Genomic DNA, 20,580 nt, shown 5'->3' on the forward strand with positions numbered 1-20,580 from the left:
GTTTATGTATTTGTGACTCATTTAAACCACCATAGTTTTCTGTGTTCTGCATTACCTTGAGTTTGACCTCAAAACTGGCTTACCTGTCAGTATCAGCAATCTTTGCTTTTATTCCAAACTCATTGGACCCTCTAACCTCTTGTCACTAAAACTTAGATATATTTTCTTCATTATAGACTTTAAGCACAGTCCTGCCTCGCTGCCTGATGGCATACCGAACCCCTCAGTGTCTCTGTCCTCTTTCTTCAGTCTGTTTCATCCTTCCTGAAATCCCGACTGCATTGCTCCTTTCCTTCCTTTTGGCTGGAGCCTCCTGAATTAAACATTCCCCTGGTCGTTCCTTAGCAATTCTGCCAAGTATATCAAATCATCCTCTCCGCTCTCTATCCATTACAAATGGCTCAGCCAAACTAAAGCTAGACCCGAGTCTGCAGACTCTGACAAATTTTACATCTTGGTCTTGATTATTTTTGTATTCACATATTTTGTTATTTATGTTCTGGATGATAAGCTGCAAGGCTGCAAAGAAAGACACATCTGGGCATAACACAAGAGGTAAATGTATGCAAGGATTTTAAAATAAAACAAAAGGAGATATGGTGAAAGGAGCCAGAAATATTCTTAAAATCAGAGTTACCTCTAACATGGTATACGATTAAGACTAATATTTAAACATGTATTTTACAAAACTGATAGCAAACTCTTGCATCACAGAATCCTTCAGCAGAAATCAAGAAATTTCTGCCAAATAGCTTATTTTTTTACTGTACAACTTGACCAGAACATTGATCCACTATCATTCCTTTCCCAGTCTTAGGAAAAACAACTTTTAGTTGACTTGGATAATTGACTTTTGACTTCATAGTCATAGTTTCTTAGTAATTGTTCTTTTTTGTTTGTTTGAAAATGACGACACTACTGCTAAAGTAGTGTAGCAATTCTATCAACCCACAAACATTGATCCAAGGTCATCTTTTCCATCAATTCTTCCTTGGTGAATGTACCAGACCCAGCTCCAGAGGATTCGCATATTAGCTCATACTTTGTAGAAATCTACGTAGCTAATATTTCTCTGAAATAAATCTATTCAGGAGCAGTAATAGTTCACACTATTAATCAAGTAAAAGTACAAAGTAAAACTGTCCTCAAAGTTACTGAAATATGACCAATCTCAGAGATAACAAAATTGCAACTTACAACCTCCATACTGGCATGGATTAATAACTAGTTACTATTTAGCTAAATTATCTGCATTTGACATCATAACTTATTAGGCTTGTTTGGAAAAAAAAACGTCGCAAAATTTAGTTTAGAAAAACATATGATGACATTTTGACAACGGATTAAATAATTGTAATGTCTAAAAATAGTGTGGGGGACAGAGGAAACATCAGACACAGCTGATTTTTTTCCAGGCAATGGCCCTGGATGCCCCCCATGCCTGCCCATGCCACCGGGGTTGAACTGTACCCAGTGACATGGGCGGTTGCAACACAACTTTTTGAGCCAAGTATACAATTTTTCAGGGGATTCCTTGTCTGATGTTACATAAGAGTGGGATTATTTCTCTGTGAATTTCATGCTTTTCCAATACAGCGGCGTTCACTTTATCATAGTTCACTGTATTCAAGGGATTCATGGCAACAAGAGCACTTTTGGCCTTTCCAGAAAGAAATGGAATCAACTGAACAGCCCACTATTGTTGTGGCCAATTATAGACTTTAGCCTCAGCGAGTGGGAATAAAACAAATGAAACAGTGAGTAGTTGCTCAGCGAGTGGGAATAAAATGGTTAATGTCATCAGTCTCTTCCAGTTTTTGCAGCAGGAAGGCACTGCAAAAAACTGGCCAATATTCTGCTTGTATTGGAGGCTGAATAGACCTGGCAGATTCCAGATCCAGCTTGAGTAACTTGATGATTCAGCATTCTGTATTTTTATTTTTGCATTGTAGCTTCCTTTTCTTGTTTTTTTTTATTATTTATTTTTTCTTGTCCATCTGTAGGTGCACAAAACTCTCAAACATCCTTGGCAAAGGGACAAAACTCAACACATGAGCTATGGGTAGTTCCATTACCAAAACCCTTTGCAACAGCACCTTCAGGAGTTGTGCTGATATTTTGACTTTGGTTTTGTCCTTATAGCCAAACATCTCTTTGCTCTCAGGATATTGATCCTGAAATCCCACAGTGTGTGTGTTGGTTTGATTTCTTGTATCTAGCCCAAAAGTAGCTTAACATGACACCTGATCCATTTGAAGATAAAAACCTAAAAGTTTAAGACATGAAACTATATAAATGAATACAGAGTTAAAAAAAAAAATAAAGTAAAGAAAAACATAGTAGAAACACATAGGAAAGAAACAGGCAAACAAGCAGTGTCATATGTAGTCAGTCTTAAACATGTACTAAAATGGCATCAGAGGTTTTCAATCACTGATGGGAGCTGAAGGCAACCAAGTGATGAATTGAGATATGGTGCCCAAATTCGAATGAGCACATCCCTTAATGGGATATTGAAAGTGGGTCAAACAATTCTAGGGAAAGCTTTTCAAAAGAACTTTTTGCTTGGTTGTTTTCTATTCATTCTAATTTTAAAACAATCTGTGATGTTTAGGTCAAATAAAAACTGTATTGATCCCTTGAAGAGGTTCCCACTGGGAAATTTAGATTCTCGCAGAAGGTCTATAATAAAATACATACACATAGTATGCCTGTATCCATAAATTGACACATGCGTAGACGCATAAATAGACAAACAATAGCAGTTTTTTTCAAAATAATGTAATTTTCCAACTTTTTAACAAATGTATTGCTGTCAAAAAGCAATAAATGCATTTTTATTAGTCACTCACACACACAAACTGAAAATATTTCTTAACATTTGCTGCTATGTCTGCCAAAGTAAATCTTGATAATGCTTCTGAGCTTCAGAAACTCTTTTTAGAACAATACTTTGGCTGTGTAATCAACAAATGTAACATTAATGGCACTTTCTGTAGAGAAGCACTTCTTGTATAAGTGAGAAACACAAACATACACGGAAGGGAAAGAAAACAGAACTTAAGTTTGAACATTTCTGCTTTCGTGTAAAATCAAAAACCAGCTCTCCTGGATAAAAGCTTTTTGAGAACTATTAAAATTGCACCAATAATGTTGATGTGTTTCTCCTAAAGCAGTCTTCTTGGTGTCATTTGGTAATGGAATGTGCAAGCAATTTCAAAAAGCTTTGAGCCGGTAATATAGGATAATGATAACTAGCACCATTCCGTGACTTTGCAATTATCTGAAACAGAACAGCTCAATTTCTTTCTTTTTTAATGAGCTTCCTTCTGCTTCTTGGCTCACACATTAACCTTTCATACTTGTATTTATATATATATATATATATATATATATATATTTTTTTTTTTTTTTTAATTCTGAGTCCAAAAGATGGAACTCTTCTGAACTATTTCCCTGAGCATATTGGTTTAGTTTCAAGCTCGTGTTCAAAACCTTTCCGAGGTTTTGATGAGCCCTCGTTCAATGATCAGTGTGTTCTCTTTCTCTATTCATTCACATCTGCATTTCTTTTCAAAGTGAGATCAATCAGTGCTACGTATTTTCATAAATATTTTTTATTCTAAATAACAACCCTCATCTTGCTTTTTTGATTACAGTGAAATGCTGATTTGGGGCCTTTAAAATGCATTAATGGCTACCAGATTTGCATTTATATTGGATTTTTGCTCAGGCAGACAAGAACCTGAGATAGAGTTTTGCAAACAAAGACCAAACAGAAAGCACGCATCATCTGAAACACATTCAACCCCATAATAGAGTACAAGCAAAAGAACGAGAGATGCTAGTGTGAGCAATACAGGCCACCAAATTTTTCACTCTGAGAAAAACACACACCTTATTCAGATCAAGTCTGACACAATGATGATATGCAGGTTGAGGTGAAAGTAGCTATATTGTGACTGATGAACACTATATCAAGATACATGAAAGATAAAAAAAAGAATGTGACATGAAGATTGAAATCAAATGGAATAGAGTAGTTACAATTACTCCCACAAAAATAGTAAAAAAAAGTTATTTAAGTGAGAAATTTAGAGAGAAGAAAAGTAGTGCTTTGCAGTCTCCCTTTCCCCCCAGAAGTGAGAGTGACATTTTCAGACTTCTACACAAAATACTGGAACCTTTTAATTCAGCCCTTATTCGTTAAACAGGCACATTGCCAATGTTATTAAAGATGGGGCAGATTTGTTTGCCGCTGATCAAGTTGGCATTGTCCATACGTCGTTCCTCGGGGGTAATCTTTCTTGATAAGTGAACCCAAAAGGAATGGATTCTTTGTCTCTATGCGAATCTGATTCAACCACTTGCCACCACTAAATCATTGAGGCAGTGAAAACCCCTGGGGAAATTTACAAAGCGATTCAGTCCTCATTGGTTGTTAGACGAGAGCATGGCGGCACAATCATGCACCAGGGAAGACTGAGGGTATGTATGATTTCATTCCAACCAAACTCCACACCAGCTGATGTCACAGATTTCTTACCCTTCAATGCACTCTTACCCTTCAACACATCTTGAACCCTTCAGTGGTTCAGGATGTATAAATCTTTCAAATGAACTGGTGGCTGAGCTTTGAAGAAAAATCCTTTAAGGATTGCTTACTTGGAAATTAAACTCATGTTCATCTTAAAACAGTTTTTATTTGCTTTACCAGGGAACATTGACTGTCATGATTGCCAAGAGTTTTCCTAGGAGCTACACAGTTGGAGAGATAAATTTAGTGCTACAGTAGAAACAAAATAAAAGTCCAATCTTGTCTGTAAAGTGCATTTGATGAGTGCTTTATAGACCAGATAGGGGAGATTAGACCACAGATTCTTTAATCTGATTATGTAAATAACAAATCGATTAGAGCAATCAGCAAATGTATGTGGAAGTGTCTCAAAATACCAAACCTTTCAGTGCATGGTGCTTTTGTTTGAACTGCAGTTTGTACCATAGGAACTAGTGTTGACATGGGTAAGACAAATTACATCGATGAGGGTGACTGGCACTTACAGCAAGATAATGTCTCCATGGCAAGCAAAGCAAAATTAGATGATAATCTTATAGGTGAAGTGGATTGTTTGCCTTATTGATATCAGTTGGATCAGAAACCAAACTGGAAATTGCAGTCTAATTCTATCTCCATAGTGTTAAACAGTATGTAAATGCATTGTTTACTAGTTGTGCAACAGCCTCAAGATACAAAGTCCAGTATAGATCAGGGGCTGTGGCAAGTTGCTAAGAAATATGGGGAAAAAAAAGAAACAAAGTTCAAAACAAGGTGTAGAAAGAACTGTCACAGCATAAGGAAATTTATATTCTCACTGTTTCATTCCTATGTACGTCTGAGATACCAGTCTAAAGTGGGATTAAGAAAACATTGTTCTGAGAAGAAGAGGTTTTAGTCGTTTAGTTTTATACATCCGATTGATTTAAACTGTGTAGTGGATTCTTTTTCACACTCAGAGCTGCATAGTGGCACACTTGTTAACACTGTTGCCTTGCAGCAAGAACATCCTCTGTTTCATGCCCAACAAGGTTAGGCAAATGTGTCTTTCTCAGTTGCTCTTAGGTGTGTGTGCGTTTGTGTACATGTTGTCTACATGAGTATGCATGCATGCATGGTTGTCTTTCCTGTGTCTCTGTGTTGTCCTTTGATGAATTGATGACCTGACCTTGGTGTACAGTAATATTTGAAAAGTTTGAATATTACTGAAAATTGTATTTATTCCAGTAACTTAAATTACTAAGTGACACACACTATATAGATTCCTTTCACAAGAACTGATGTTTTCAAGCCTTTGTTGCTATTAATTGTGATGTATTTCTCCTTACAGTTGATGAAAATATGACTTTTAATTTTGTAATATTATACCAAACCAACAAAAATATTTTGTTTCATTACAGAAATGTAGGCTTAGTAAAAAGTAAATATCAGCTTCAAGGTACTTTTAATCAGACTTTAACTCTAAATCTGATCCCATCTAAAGACAAATAACGTATTAAATATGAACAGAAATTACAAGTATTTTGTTCACAATGCTTTTGTTCATGCTCTTTATTGACCATCCGAACGAACATATGTTTGTAAAATTTTGCATGCAAGTAATTTCTATTTTAGAAAAATCAATTTTGTGACTTATAAAATGTTCTAAATTAAGCACTGAACTGTTTCACTTCAATTAATCCAAAAACTGCTGTTGCTGTTTTCTGTTATCCCGTTTTATGTGGACATAACACTGAGGAAATGAAGCAGATTGATATGGACCTTCAAGTCATGTTCTATGATTGTTTTCATTGATATAACCCTGTTTTCCATGGTGCTTTTGCAGTAAGATGAATGGTGTGTAATTCACAATGTGGTACTTTGTAAGGACTGAATAGCTTCTTACTTTTTAGAAGATATATTATTTAGAACACACACTTTATGAGTACTTCAAGTAGTCAAATAATTATTTGGTAAATAAATCAGAAAGTTTGTTGAAGTGTTGTTAGTTCAAAGATTCAGCCAGGTTGAGAAAGTCATAATTAATGCAAACACAGCATTTCCATGGTAAGATGAGATAAAGTGTTATTAGGGAATTGAGGCAACATTTGTTATTTGACATAGTCAAAAACATGCCTGGCCTAACTGGAGATCATATTGTATATGCCACAGAGAGAAAAGCCCCATGTGGCAATGCTGGAGCATTATTTAGTTAAAGTGGCATATTTTTAATTCCCATTGAAATGCAATGTAGGAATATTTCTGAGAATTGTTCAGCAAGGTGTGCTGAGCAGTGGATACATGGTGTCATCGTTTAATATAATCAGCTATGGTCTGCTTAATAAGTTCATGTCTACATGGCAGGTGATTTTCTCCCATGTGGGTATGTCACTGCGACTTTTTGCTAAATGGTTTTAGTCACTTCCATCCATCCATCCATGTTCTGTTCACCCTTGTCCCTAATGGGGTCGGGAGGGTTGCTGGTGCCCATCTCCAGCTACGTTCCGGGCGAGAGGCGGGGTACGCCCTGGATAGGTCGCCAGTCTGTCGCAGGGCAACACAGAGACATACAGGACAAACAACCATGCACACACACACTCACACCTAGGGAGAATTTAGAGAAACCAATTGACCTGACAGTCATGTTTTTGGACTGTGGGAGGAAGCCGGAGTACCCGGAGAGAACCCACGCATGCACAGGGAGAACATGCAAACTCCATGCAGAAAGACCCCGGCCGGGAATCGAACCCAGGACCTTCTTGCTGCAAGGCAACAGTGCTACCAACTGCGCCACTGTGCAGCCCTTTTTAGTCACTTCGACACAATAAAATGTTTTCAACAGGTTCATCAAATGGCATCTGAGCCCCAACATATCCGTTAGTACTGCTTGTGCCAGAAGTCGGCAAGAAGTGGGACAGTAGTTAGGATTTCAGCAGCATCAGTTTGCTACTGGTGACATAGATGTGACAGACAGAGAAATGAGGGCAATTGACTTTAACATTGTGGCCAAATGGGAAAGAAGGAGGGCACACCTTTAGAAAGATCATGCATCCACTTCAGGGCAACACAGAGGCACACAGGACAGACAAACACACTTTGTGTGGCCAATTTACTTAGCAGGCATTTTTTGATGATGGAAAGAAGTGAATGGAACCCAGAGTAGGTATTTTTCAAAATCTTTTTTTAATGTGGACCGAACTCTGAATGCACAAAACTAAAAATCTGTAAATATTTCACTTAAACCTTCATCCCAAAGGTGGAGTCTTTGTGTGTTTGTCTTGCAGACTGTAATTATGCAGTTACACCTTTTGCTCATTTAAAATACACCACAAATGTTACAAATTTTCTGAGGAAAAAGACTAAAACTACTATTGTAGAAAAATACTTAATACTAATAGTAACGGCAAAGAAATGTTGACGTTTTGTCTTTTCTTGGCAATTTTTCGGGTACTAAAAATGTGTTGTCTAAATAATTATAATTATACTTTTTTAATGTGGATAAAAATTGCAAGTTTAGTACTTCATATAGCCTTTTAGATGTCATTAAATAATTGCTTTGCACCTTACCTCTATATAAAGTGCGCTATAATTTTATTCCACATGCCTTACATACTACCAGTTTTGTCGGTTCATGCTAAAGTATTACTCACAGGTACATTATTGGCACAGATATCATGGTTTGTTATCTCTTAACACAAAAATTTACTCAAAGAACTGATTGATTTAGAAGAACTAAAGAGGTAATTATATTTTAGTATGTTTTCAATGCATAAAACATCCTCTGACTGATGCATGAAAAGTCATTATGGATTAATTAAAATAACTGAATATTTATTATTTTTTTATCATAATTTTTTATCTGTATTTAGCATATTTTAATTCCCTTTTGCTCATTATTTTTTTGCTAAACACCAGCTGTGTATAGAGGAATAAGATTTATCCAGGATAATAGTAACTGTACCGAGAGTTTGTCATTCTGCTCAAAAGATTTCATAGGACCAAAACACACTGTGTCTAAATATAAAAGTGTGCGTAATAGGTTAAATCTATACACAGTTCAGCTTTTTGCAACTATATGCTCTTAAAATAGATAAACCATTAAAACAGACATTCTCCTAAAAAGCATGAGTGGCATCAGCACGCAGGCTAAAAGTGAACTCACCTATAAATTTTATATCTGGTTGTAAATCCTTGGCGGAATCTTTCCACAAAGGACAGATAGCTCCGAGAGTGGTGGAAAGGTCCACGGTCAGAGATGAGCCAGTCATATTGCTTGGTGACATGTTGTTCAGCAGCCAACAGGTCCTGGCGGGTAGACTGAACTGTTATATGGTCCCATATAAACAGGAAGCAGATGACCTCAATAAACCTCCAGTTCATGCTTTTTCTTAAGCCGCTCTCTGTTCATTCTCGCTCCATTATGTGGAGACCTGATGGGATAGAAAAGAAGGAAGGGAGAGAAGGGTTGGGGTAGGGATGCACAAAAAAAGAGCTGTTATATGACAAAGTCTATTTTAGCAGTACAAGAAGGTCCAAGAGTTAGGTTAATTGTCTCCTGCTGAACAAATAAAATAGTGCCCTTGTCACTGTCGCTTTACTGTGACATGAAGTGTGCTTATTTTTTGACTTTCTCATATTGTTCAGCAAATATTCTTGTCTGCAGTATTCAGAAAGTGTGCGTTGCTGCATACAATGGCTGTTACTCTTTTGCAGATCAGTATGTGGTTCACCCTCAGCTATCAGGCTGTCTGTTTGTAATTGGTGTCATGATAAGCTCTGACAAGGTTAGAGGACGGCTTTATGATATGTTATGACACTCTACAGCCACTAATGTGGAAAAAACCCATCTCCCCTTACTCAGTGGTGTCAATTACTGCTGGAGGAAACGTTCATCTTTTGACATTGTTGTTGAACCTATCCATGCCTGGATTGGCCAACTAGCATACAACCCAGAAAATATTTTAGTATGTGTTAATACCAACTAAAAAGTAATAATAATAATATTCTTTAAACACTTTGCCACTCAATGGAATCTCACAAGTTGTTCAAGTTAAACTGTGACAAAGAGAAAGTACACATCTAATAATGATATGTCGCAGATAAAAGATTTTCATCATTAATAACATTCTAGTTCTAAGGCCCCTGGGCGCAGAACAACACTGCATGTTATTAAGTGCTGCTGGTTGCATAAGATGCTCCAACTTTTATGGCTTATTAGACAATAAAACATCATAAAAGAGCAAGAAAAATTTGATGAAGCTAATCTTTCTGTTAAGTACAAGAGGAATTGTTGGCATATTGATGGAGAAGATCCCCTTTCGTCACATCACAAAATTGATTAAATTAATTCAAAATGTGATTATGTATGACAGATTTAGCAGAGTGCTACAGTACCATCACTACCTAATAATAACATAAACATACAGGTTTACCTTTCAATCATACTCCTACATTTTTTTTTCTGTCTCCCCTCCAGGGCTGTCGTGTCCCTTATGTGAAAGTAGGCTGACAGAAAAGGGGGAAGGAGAGGGAGGAAGACATACGGCAAATATTGCAGGCCGCGTCGAGGACTCAAGGCCTCCAAACGTGGGTTGCGCTATCCTCTACGCCACGACAGCATGCCCCCATACTCCTACATTTAAAACAAAATTCCGTTCTTAATCTGAATTATTTAAATTTGGCTCTCAGAAAATATCAATTGATAGATTAAGTAAATATGAACCTATCAGTAATTCTAAAACTAACTTATTTAAAATTAGTTGCATTAACACAGTACAGTATGTGTTTGTACTTTAAAACAGTGAAACATTACAATGCTTTTTTTTGCATCTTAGTATCACATAATAAATGGAGAGAAAAAACGGAACAAAAAACTGAATACCAATGATAATTTTACTTCAATATCCATTTGGGTCAGTGTTAAAAAACCTTTAATGTGCTTGATACGCTATTAAGACTTGTTTTTCAATTTAAGGACTGAGTACAGACTGTTTTGAAAGCTAAGCCAACCTGATGCTCTAGATTGATTTGTAAAACACAACCGTCTGGCAAAACATTTTTAGAAACTTTGGAAAAGGGCAGGCACTTAAGAAATAATATTGGCAGGTGAGAGAATGAACAGTTTTACTATCACCATCAATTAATGTTTGACACTTAAATTTCTGCCAATGCGGTCAATAAAGTGGTGTTGGTTGCTAACATTACATTCTTGCCAAAAGCACTTAGGGGAAATGTGCAAACCATCTTTTTCCACAGAGTGTTACTGTTTGGACTTCACACACAAAACATGCTCTCTGTATCTAAGATTAGTGGAGTAGGTACATCTACACTGATCTTTTCAAAAACCATTAAGACATAAATAAAAGCTTTTGCAGATAGATAACCCAGAGCAAAAAAGCCCCTACACATATGACTGAAAGGGGCCTAATAAGAAGCAACAACACTAAGTTACTGAAAGATATAAGCAGCCAACACCAGCCGTTGTGGCAATTAACAAACAAAAATGTAAATGAAAAGAAACAACCTAAGAATGTTAATTGCAACATAGAAGTAAAAAGTTTTTACTTCTATGTAAAAACATAGAAGTTTAATGAGCCTTTGCAAAAGACTCATTGTGTCTTTTGCAAAGACACAATGAGTCGGATGGAGCGTGAATTGAACCAGCAGCCCACCAATTTTGGGATGAACTCTTATCACCGGAGGAGTGGTCCATTGCTTTCAAACAATTACATTGACTATTGTTTTGACTTAACTGTCAGAAATCTGATATGAAGCACGTGGTTGTAGCTGGTTTATAGTAAATCGATATTCTTTCCACTTCTGGTTCAGAAATATGTCTGTATCTTAAGCTACCATTGAATTTTGCAACCAGGTTGTGAAGGTTTTGAGGGAGCAAAATCTTGAAATGGAGATATGTCACATTCAATATCCTTGTAATGAAACATCTTTTTATAGTCCATTGATTCACACTAACCCAGCTGATATTAATATGCTTTGATGGGGGCAGGATCTCTGTATTTGTTTATGAGGCAGACAGCCGGTCTCCACTTCAGACCAGACTTAAAAGTTTTCTCTTTGATGGAGCTTATGGTTACAGTGACTTCAGTTAGTATTGCTATTTTTTTGCAACAAAAGGTTTTATGTGCTCTTTCAACAGATGATATAGTTTTCCCTTTTAACCATTTCTCTCTCTTGGATAAATTACCAGAAAGCACCATCACTGCCCCTAACTGTATGTTGTTGTTTTTTTTTACTACTGAGTCTGCATAGCTCTGTTATCTGCTCAGGCAGGACAAGGGATTGCAGCACAGAGTCTGTGACTTGTTGCAGTTAGTTGGTTTTATGGAAATCCAGCCAAATGCAATGTAATACACAAAACACTTTTTTCTTTTTTCTCTTGCCAATTGGCATAATAAAGTGATCTTGACTTCATTATAATTATGACTGTGATATATGTAATTGATTTTAATCTAGCTAAATGACTGGTTTGATTGGTCAACATACTTCTGCATATGCATTGCATTTGTTCTGCGTATTTGGCTTGAGATGGTATTTGCTGTAAATCACCTAACAGAATCAATTGCTTTGCTTTCTAAATACTGTCAGATTTTGGTGAGTTTATGCCTTTTTTGGGACCTCCTAATCCTGTTTCCAGTGCTAATTTTATGTCATTCCACTTTTTACACAAAACTTTATTATAGGACGTCTTCTGGCTGATTTCTTTGGGAGGTGATAATTGCTTGGGTTACTGACATTTGGTGTTATGTACACCAGCCAATTTAATTGCTAAGTAAAAGTCTTTACACTGACTCCCTATAGCTCAGAGAATGGACTTTAAAATACTTCAGTTAGTTAATAAATCACTGAACAGTTTAGCACCAAAATACATTAAAGTCATCTTGTTGTTTGTCAACATAACCAGACCACTCAGGTCTTTTGGTTCTGGTCTGTTTTGTATCCCCATAATCAGAATCAAACATGGAGAAGCAGCAGTCAGTTTCTATGTCCTTCAAATCTGGATCACACCTCAAGAAAACTACAAAACAGCTGGAACTCTGATCTCCTTTAAATCAAGACTTAAAACCCACCTGTTTAGAGTTGTCTTTGATTATCAGTAAGTGGAACATTGATCAATATATTTGATGTATATTTACTTCATTATTTTCATGATGGCATTTGGAAAAACTTGACTTGACTCAAATATGTGACAAGTTAATTGACAAAACAAAAGAGGTGTTGCACAGGTGTTGATTAAAAGAATTAGTGATGTGTTATAAAACAATATTCCTTTTGTCTGCACAAAGAAAAAGAGAAAAAAAAACCTTATAACTATAACGAATGTATTTTTCTTGTCTAATAAGATGTCCCAATTAGAGAAAAGAATGGCAGATGATCAAAATGGATATAGTTCTAATAGACTGCTTATAAAAAATGAGAACCCCCTTTTCCCTAAATCAATGCACTTTAGCAAAAAAGCACTGTCCATAACAAGCTGGATGATGGACTATTTTGGGGTTGGAACCATGTGGTGCATAAAAGCAGCAGCAGAGCTAGAAATGGGCAGGCATTAGAAATCAAAAACATTTTTCTTTTCCAGTTAAAAGATAGATTCAACTCCAAGAGCCTCTTGCAGTTTAAATGAGGAAGCTTCCAAGAGATGCAGTGAAGCTTTTAGTACACAACACAAGTTTCTTATGAAAACTAAATGTCCAAATGCAGGAAGTGCTGAGTCACAGTGAAGAAATTTGTCTGTACAGTAAATAGGATACTGAGGGTGGACTATAGTTAATTGGTTTGGGAGACAACAATAAATCTGATAAATAGCCGTTAGCCAAGTCCTTTGAGAACTGTTCAATGTAGGAAGCCGTCCTGTGCTGCCACAGGCAGAGACAGCAACTTTGGCTGAAAATCAAGGAGATGGTTTAAAATGTGTATGGGGGCAGTAACTGCTATGTCTCTCTTTTATACTCAGGAAATAACCTTCCATATAAGTTAGAAGTAACATTTAAATTCAACTCTATAGTAGAAAAAGACACTGACAATATTTGGCATTTATTGCTAAATGAATTTGGGGGTTTTTTTGTTGTTTTTTTTTTGTTAAAAAATTGTTGAAATGACTACGATCTAAAATGGGCTACAAGTAATTTCCCCAACGTGTTTCTGCTGACTGCGAGTATGATTAATGTTTTTCAGTGTTTTTCAATTTAAAGCTGATATAAAATTTGTGGAGGGTGGTAGAGATCAGGGTGACGGTATAGAAGCCTTCTAACACTTGGAGTTTATCACCAACAATAAATAGTCAAAATACCAATTGAAATGTGGAAAGCTGGTCAGCAATTGTAAGGAACATTTGATTGAAATTATTTTTGACATTCAGATTTATTATACCTGTCTCATTTCCAATAAGAGCTAAAATTGTTGCTCACACTCTCCCCCTTCTCTCTGCTACACTCCACGAATGCTCAGGCTAGTTAGCAAGTTAGCATAATGCAGGATGAACAGTTTTCCTGTTATGGGAAGTTGTCATTAGAACATTGATCAGTGTGTATGACTGACAGCACAAATACCTTCCTCGTGCCTCTGTTTCTGATCGGGAGCAGTGTGTTTCTGTAAAAGACAATAGTAGACATAGGACAAGGTGGAGGAGCTTGATTTTTTTTCACACATCATCTGCCTCATTCCATACTATCACGACATAGTAACACTTTCAACAAATATGTAAATAACTTTTCTTTTTTTTCATAGAAGTTAAACAATGGAGCTTTAAGTACATCTGATGTAGTAGTTGTTTTATGGTCATCTTAGCTTTGTTTCTTAATTTTCTTCCAGTGCTAGTCTAGTCTTCTCTTAAAGTAACCACAGAGAACAATTTCAAAATATGTGTGTGTTTTACATATATACTTCTGGGGGCGCTACATTTGCTATGACAATTTGTGTTTGTGTATGTCTGTTTTTTGTTACTTGAGCATATATGTCATTTTCTGAGCAAATGAGAAAAGAAGAGAAGAAGGCAGAGAGAGTGGATCACATTTACCCTTGAATAAGCAGGGTAAAAAAGGGAGGATGTCTGCTTCAGGAAATCAGCAGGCAGGACAAGGGAGGCTTGTTTTCTCCATCCTCTTTTTAAACAGCCTTATTCATGCCGCAACTCCTCCTTCAGTCTGGTTCTTTCAAGGGGATTCAATCTCCATTCTGGTCTTGTCACCTGCTTTGCCAATCAATTCCCTTCTCCCCTGTGTGGGGGCCTAAGTGTTCCTCTTTATTCTGAAAAGTTCATAAGAATGGAGAGGCTTGTTCTGCTTATTTGTATTCTAAATCCCGGAGAGGCAAGGGTTCGGGAAGAAGTGAAGCTTTTTATGGGGAGACAGGTAGTCTTGAGGGAATTGCAACAGACTATACTATATTTCCATATGCTTTCCAATCTTGATTTATGGACGTGAATACCAATATGTATTATTTATACTCTACAATATTTGTCAAAGGAACTGTATGGATGTGAGCAGATGGAGTTCTCTCTGAACTGTTATCAGCACAGCTGCCTCAGAATGGATTTATTTCCCAGTGATACTGGTATAATGCACGAAGTGAAGCAAAACCTTTGACGTAATGTTATGGATGGTTGGCAGTCTCAAAATGAATTTGTACTCCTCTGGGATATTTTGACACACTTCATATTAATATGACCTCGAGGGGACCAAAGGGTTTTTGTGAGATACATGCTAGATTCATGGAGAGGGTTTGACAGAATGAGGGGAGAGCTGGGTTGCATCTAAATATGCTAGGACACATCTGAATCCAAAGAATTTTTACTGCTCAGGTTACAGTTATGTCTAGAAATGCACGGTAACGGTCTGCCACTTCCAATTGCTAGACAGCAACAGGAATATGTAGGCTGGCTCTAGCTAATTCCATTTGCAGTGGATTCTCTCCCTGACCAACTATCTCGCCTTGGTTGTCTTGTTTCTTGGGGGGGGGGAAAGGCTGCAGTGGCACCCTGACCTTCAGAAAACATGGCTGAGCAAGCAACGCTCTGTTTGATAATTAAATTCTCTGGTTGGTCAGCAACCAATCAGCTTAGCTCAGGAATCAATGGCTGATTTTTAAAGCGCAAACTAATTCACTAATGGTCAGTTATTCCAATTTACCTGCTTGCTGAATTATTGTATCCAAACCTATTCTGGTTGTGGGAGAATCAATGAAATGCAGAGGAAGAGAGAAAGAGAGAGGAGGCAGATGGGAGTCGGTTGCATCTGTCATGTGAAGCGGTGCAAGGAGAGTGCTCCGAGGTTGATTTAATAGCTGCCCGGTTGAACAGAGGCAATGCAGGGGCAGTTTATGAGATGGTTCTAAACAGGAGTTGTCTATGTCATAAAGCAAACTAATTAATAAGGTTTCAGCGTAAGCAAAGACTTAATAGTTGAGGTCCAAGGTTTGTTTTCTGCGTGACTCAGAAAGATTATTCACACTGGCTAAGCAAAGGGCAATTAAATTTAGCATGAAATAAAAATGGAATTAACTTCTAAGGCAGTGGACTTGGCAAAAAAAAGACCTATGTGACAAGGGATCTTTTTTAATTTTAATGTACATGCTTAACCTTTTCATTAACATGCCAATGGAAACCAAGAGATTATCACGACAAACACTTTATATATTTTACTCTCAAAGTAAAAGTGCACAGTTTGCTCCTGTCTTCATCTCGTTCAGAGAAAGTGTGCAAAGAGCTGATAGGAGAAACACAACATCCTCAGCCGGCATCACAGCTCTGCACCAAAGAGAGTGAAATGCAAGGTAGCACCAGGCAGCCATTAGTCACCACATCCGCCACTGCTGCTGTTGGCTACAGTGGCAGGGGAAAAGATGAAGATTGATCATTTGTCAACATGCAAATTGGCTTTCAAGTGCTTTCTCTAATTACTCTGTGGTTTTATTGATGAGAAACCAGCCACTGCTTCCCTTCGATTTACCTTGCAGGGCAAAGTCTTTGTTTTGAATACATCATCCCACACCTATCTTTCAGAAGCCTTTAGAAGGGTCAAATGAAATGAGGCAAAATCTTCCAGCCTTAACAGAGTTTACATCATAACTCATTTTACAGCATTTCAAGGTAACAATGTAAGACTAAATGTAAAAAAATATATACATATATAAATATAATCCCCTCGCTGGTCACACTGAAAATTTACCCACAAAACTCTGTGAAATGAAACAGGCCTTGAATAAGAGTAGGTGGGAAGATGTAAATGACACTGTTCGCACAGCAGCAGCTCCTTGCTCATGCATGTAAATGTCAAGTGATGTTATCTACTGTATGGTTCTCGATGACAGGATCCAAAAGGTCTGTGCCAAAGACAAGCTTGGACAAGTATCTCTCTGAGGAAAGTCAGAATTGGTAAGTACACACTCTGTAAAGTAATTCAAGCTTTTTTCTCATTCAGTTCAGTTAAAGAAAAAAAAAAGATTCTACTACCCAGCTCACCTCAGACCTTATTGAAGAATTGTTTGATAAATAATTACCAGCAGAATTAAACATGCCTATCCGCCTTCCACTTCCCTCTATTCTGTGACTTTTTCTTGTCATAATTGCCTGTGTCTGTAAAATTGTTTTATTCAAATCACACCATCAGTGCCACAGAGGGTGTGAAGAAGTGTTGCAAGGCTGGTGCACATGGTTTATGTAATTGCATATTATTTTAGGAAGACATATGTGAGGAAATCTCATGTTATCAAGGTGAGAGTGTGATTTTCTTATCCTGTTTCAGTGAAGGCAGTGAGGTTTCTGCTGGGAAAACACATGGTACTTGTTTTCTCATGCTGGATTTCACCAGTGTTTACACAATATGATGCTTGCACAACACAGTATGTCTTACCCAAACTCATCCCAGCCGTCTTGCTTTGTGAACGACTGTCACTTCCTCCTGACAGATGTGTAATTTAAAAAAAAAAAAAACATAAATACAGTAAAAACTGTTTTGCAAGATTTTCCTATTTAAAGCTGCTCTCCTCAACCCTTTGCACTAGACTTCATTATGTTTTTTCACATTTCTGAAGGATACTCACTGACATATACATAACATCTGCTGTTCTCTCAGGAGAGTAGCCCACTGGCATTATGCAAAAAGAGTTTCTTTCCTTACTTTTTTCCCAGCTGCAGTGGGTTATTTTTGTTTGCTTTTGCAATCCTTATTAGCTCCCTGAATTCTGATGCAATGCCATCTCTTAAAATACTGACCTCATTTTCATCTAAATATGAAGCTTTCGCTCTGTTTATCCTCTTACAAACAAATAAGCAACGCCACTTTGGTTAGAGTCTCTGGACAACCACCTGGCTCTTCTGCAATAGAAGAAGCAGGACATAAAGGGAGCGGTCTCTGATCCTACTGTTTCTAATTTAAAGCCTCAAGTTTGTGAAATGCATGAATCAGAAAAAATCTGCAGAGATATGGAGCAGATGGTGGAAATTTAATAAAAAGAGAGAGAGAGGGAGAAAGTGTTTCTTTCAGCCCAATTCAATGCAGATTAAGCATCACAAAGCTTAACTGTTCTGTATTACTATGTTTTGTGACTGTACTGACCAAGATATCAGAGTTGAAAAGATGGTGTGTTCTCAGCCAAATTCAATCTCACACATAATCCATCAATAGAGATGCATTTATCTATTACTGCATTTAACATTACAAACCACAGAATGAAGCATTTTTATTTGCTTTCTTCACCCAAATTTGTAATGTAAGAATCCTCTGTGTTTCACCAAAAATGTTTTTGCAACACTGCTTAAGCAATGACATGAAATCCTACAATTTATCAGCATGCACTATAGGAACATAACAATAAAGGGATTTAGGCCTATGTAAAGTTACTCTTTCTAATCCAAAGGAATATATTTTGTGAACTTTAGGAATTAAACATGTTTTGTTCAAATAAGGATTTTTTTGTGTGTTATAGAAAACAAAATGTAGCAAACGTGTGCACATAAATTGATCTATGAGTACTTCAGATATTACAAGCACTGTTATAAGGCTGCAAGAGTGAGCATTTTTAGTCAAAAAGACTCTTCTTTTTCTGGTCTGTATTTTGTGCCTCTTTTTGGGAGGTTATCGTTTGCAAAAATGAGTCCTTGATTTAGGTTATTTCAGCCAACATGTTCCTATTCCCTGTGTTAACTTTGAAAATAGAGTGCTCTTGACCTCTTGTCTTTGAAATTCTTTCACTGTCGCTGAATTTCTCACTTAACGGTCCTCTTTTTAATGCTGCTGCTCAGAGGCTTTTGCCACAAGGCTAGGATCTCTATTCCCCTTTCTTTAGTAGTTCGCCTCTCCACATCAGAAGCGGAGGCAAACTTGTATGTAAGTCTTGTACGACTTTCATCTCTGGACAAGAATTTAGCTCATCTGTTCAAATATGCTCCGAATGAAACCCCAATGCATGATTTTTGATTGCAGCTTTTCCTTACTTGCTGAATAATTCACAAATCAATTCTTTCAAACTTCTGCTAGGAGCCCCAGAGCAACAGGGGTGATTTTTGAGGGTCTTCTTCAAATGTTTGCATTCAAAAAGGCAGCAAATGTCACATTGTGATTTAAATTTTAATGAGGCTGTTTAGGTGTAAGCTATGTTTGCCCTCTTTGGTATAAGGTCTGCCTATTCTAATTTAAATGTTGACTAAAATGTAGAATTTATAATAAGTTGTAGTTATTATCATAATCATAATCATATATGGTTGCAGAAAAGCTATGAAACTATTTTATTTTCCCTAAGAAAGACAGTGAAAGTAGTCGTACACAAGTAGTAAAACGTTTCACTTTTACAATCACACAATGTTTTCTTTTTCTCTGAGCAGGGTCTTAAAGAAATTGAAATGGGAAGAAAGCCTTTTGATTTTGTCAAAAAAGTGTCACATCATTAAACATTTAAAAATGAGATAAAATGCACTTTTGTGGCAAAAATTATTCTAGTGTAGATATGACAAACAGAAGGAAGGAAAACAATACATTTGACCTAATTTTAACTTTACTTTTCAGTTAGTAGAGTAGACCAAAGAAATGAGACCATAACTCTAATCAGAGAAATCTATTGTCATCGGAAGCAAGAAGTGTTAATTATGACTTTTGATACATTGTGAAAATGAACAAATTCATGAACCAGAAAAGGTTAAAATAACTTTGAAGTTGTCACTTGGCAGAAAGAAAAATTTGTCAATTGTGAGTCCAATCACATTGTAACAAGGTTCTCAAACAAAAGCAGAGTGCGGAGATTGATTTGCGGTTCTGTGCATTTTATTTGGATGTAAATTCACTTTGTCTAACAAATAAGCAGCTAGCATCATTTAAAGGTCAAGTTGTGCATGTGATGGATGCTCTCAATTCAGTGAATACTTTGTCTGCAATTTACCAAAAAGAATGGAAGTGAGTGTAGACACAAATTGGGGCTGTTGAGTCCTCATGTTAGCATATGTTCTGGACTATTCAATCACAGGTAAAAAGCAATCAATACCTAGGATGGATTGAAGGCGCTTTCACATCCTATCCATCAACTCATTTTCAGAACTAGTTTGGATACATGAAAACAACCATGACTGAATTTGTTTATCATCCATCCATCCATCCATTTTCTGTTCACCCTTGTCCCTAATGGGGTCGGGAGGGTTGCTGGTGCCCATCTCCAGCTACGTTCCGGGCGAGAGGCGGGGTACACCCTGGACAGGTCGCCAGTCTGTCGCAGGGCAAATTTGTTTATCATTCCTCTTGCAAATCTATCCTGTGCTGCATTCATGGAACCCCTACTAAACTAATGATCTTTACTTTTGGGAAACTTTAGAGACCACTGCGGTGTGATTCCTTTCCCAGTTTCCTGCCAAAAAGGTTTAAGACAAAATTATTCACATCTACCACTAATTTCAAATAATGCAACTGATGCTAACTGAAATATAGCAAATTCAATAAATATTTTCTTATCATTTTAAACATTTCCTAGGATTGGATTTTTGAGAACCATAACAGCAAAATTAAAGATTACTTTGTCGCACTCAATGACAGGATTAATAGGAGACT

At 36.9% G+C, this 20,580-nt stretch overlaps 1 protein-coding gene across 1 annotated transcript in view; it reads right to left on the reverse strand.

The window, feature by feature from the left end:
* Positions 1 to 20,580, reverse strand: part of brinp1 (bone morphogenetic protein/retinoic acid inducible neural-specific 1) — a 121,132-nt gene that overhangs the window by 84,944 nt on the left and 15,608 nt on the right. The window contains exon 2 of the mRNA XM_028026237.1: positions 8,697 to 8,964. Within this exon, the coding sequence (XP_027882038.1) occupies positions 8,697 to 8,914 (218 nt within the window). The 5' untranslated portion in view covers positions 8,915 to 8,964. The remainder of the gene's footprint in view (positions 1 to 8,696; positions 8,965 to 20,580) is intronic.

Source organism: Xiphophorus couchianus, chromosome 8 (genome assembly GCF_001444195.1).
Source record: "Xiphophorus couchianus chromosome 8, X_couchianus-1.0, whole genome shotgun sequence".
NCBI classification, from domain to species: domain Eukaryota; kingdom Metazoa; phylum Chordata; class Actinopteri; order Cyprinodontiformes; family Poeciliidae; genus Xiphophorus; species Xiphophorus couchianus.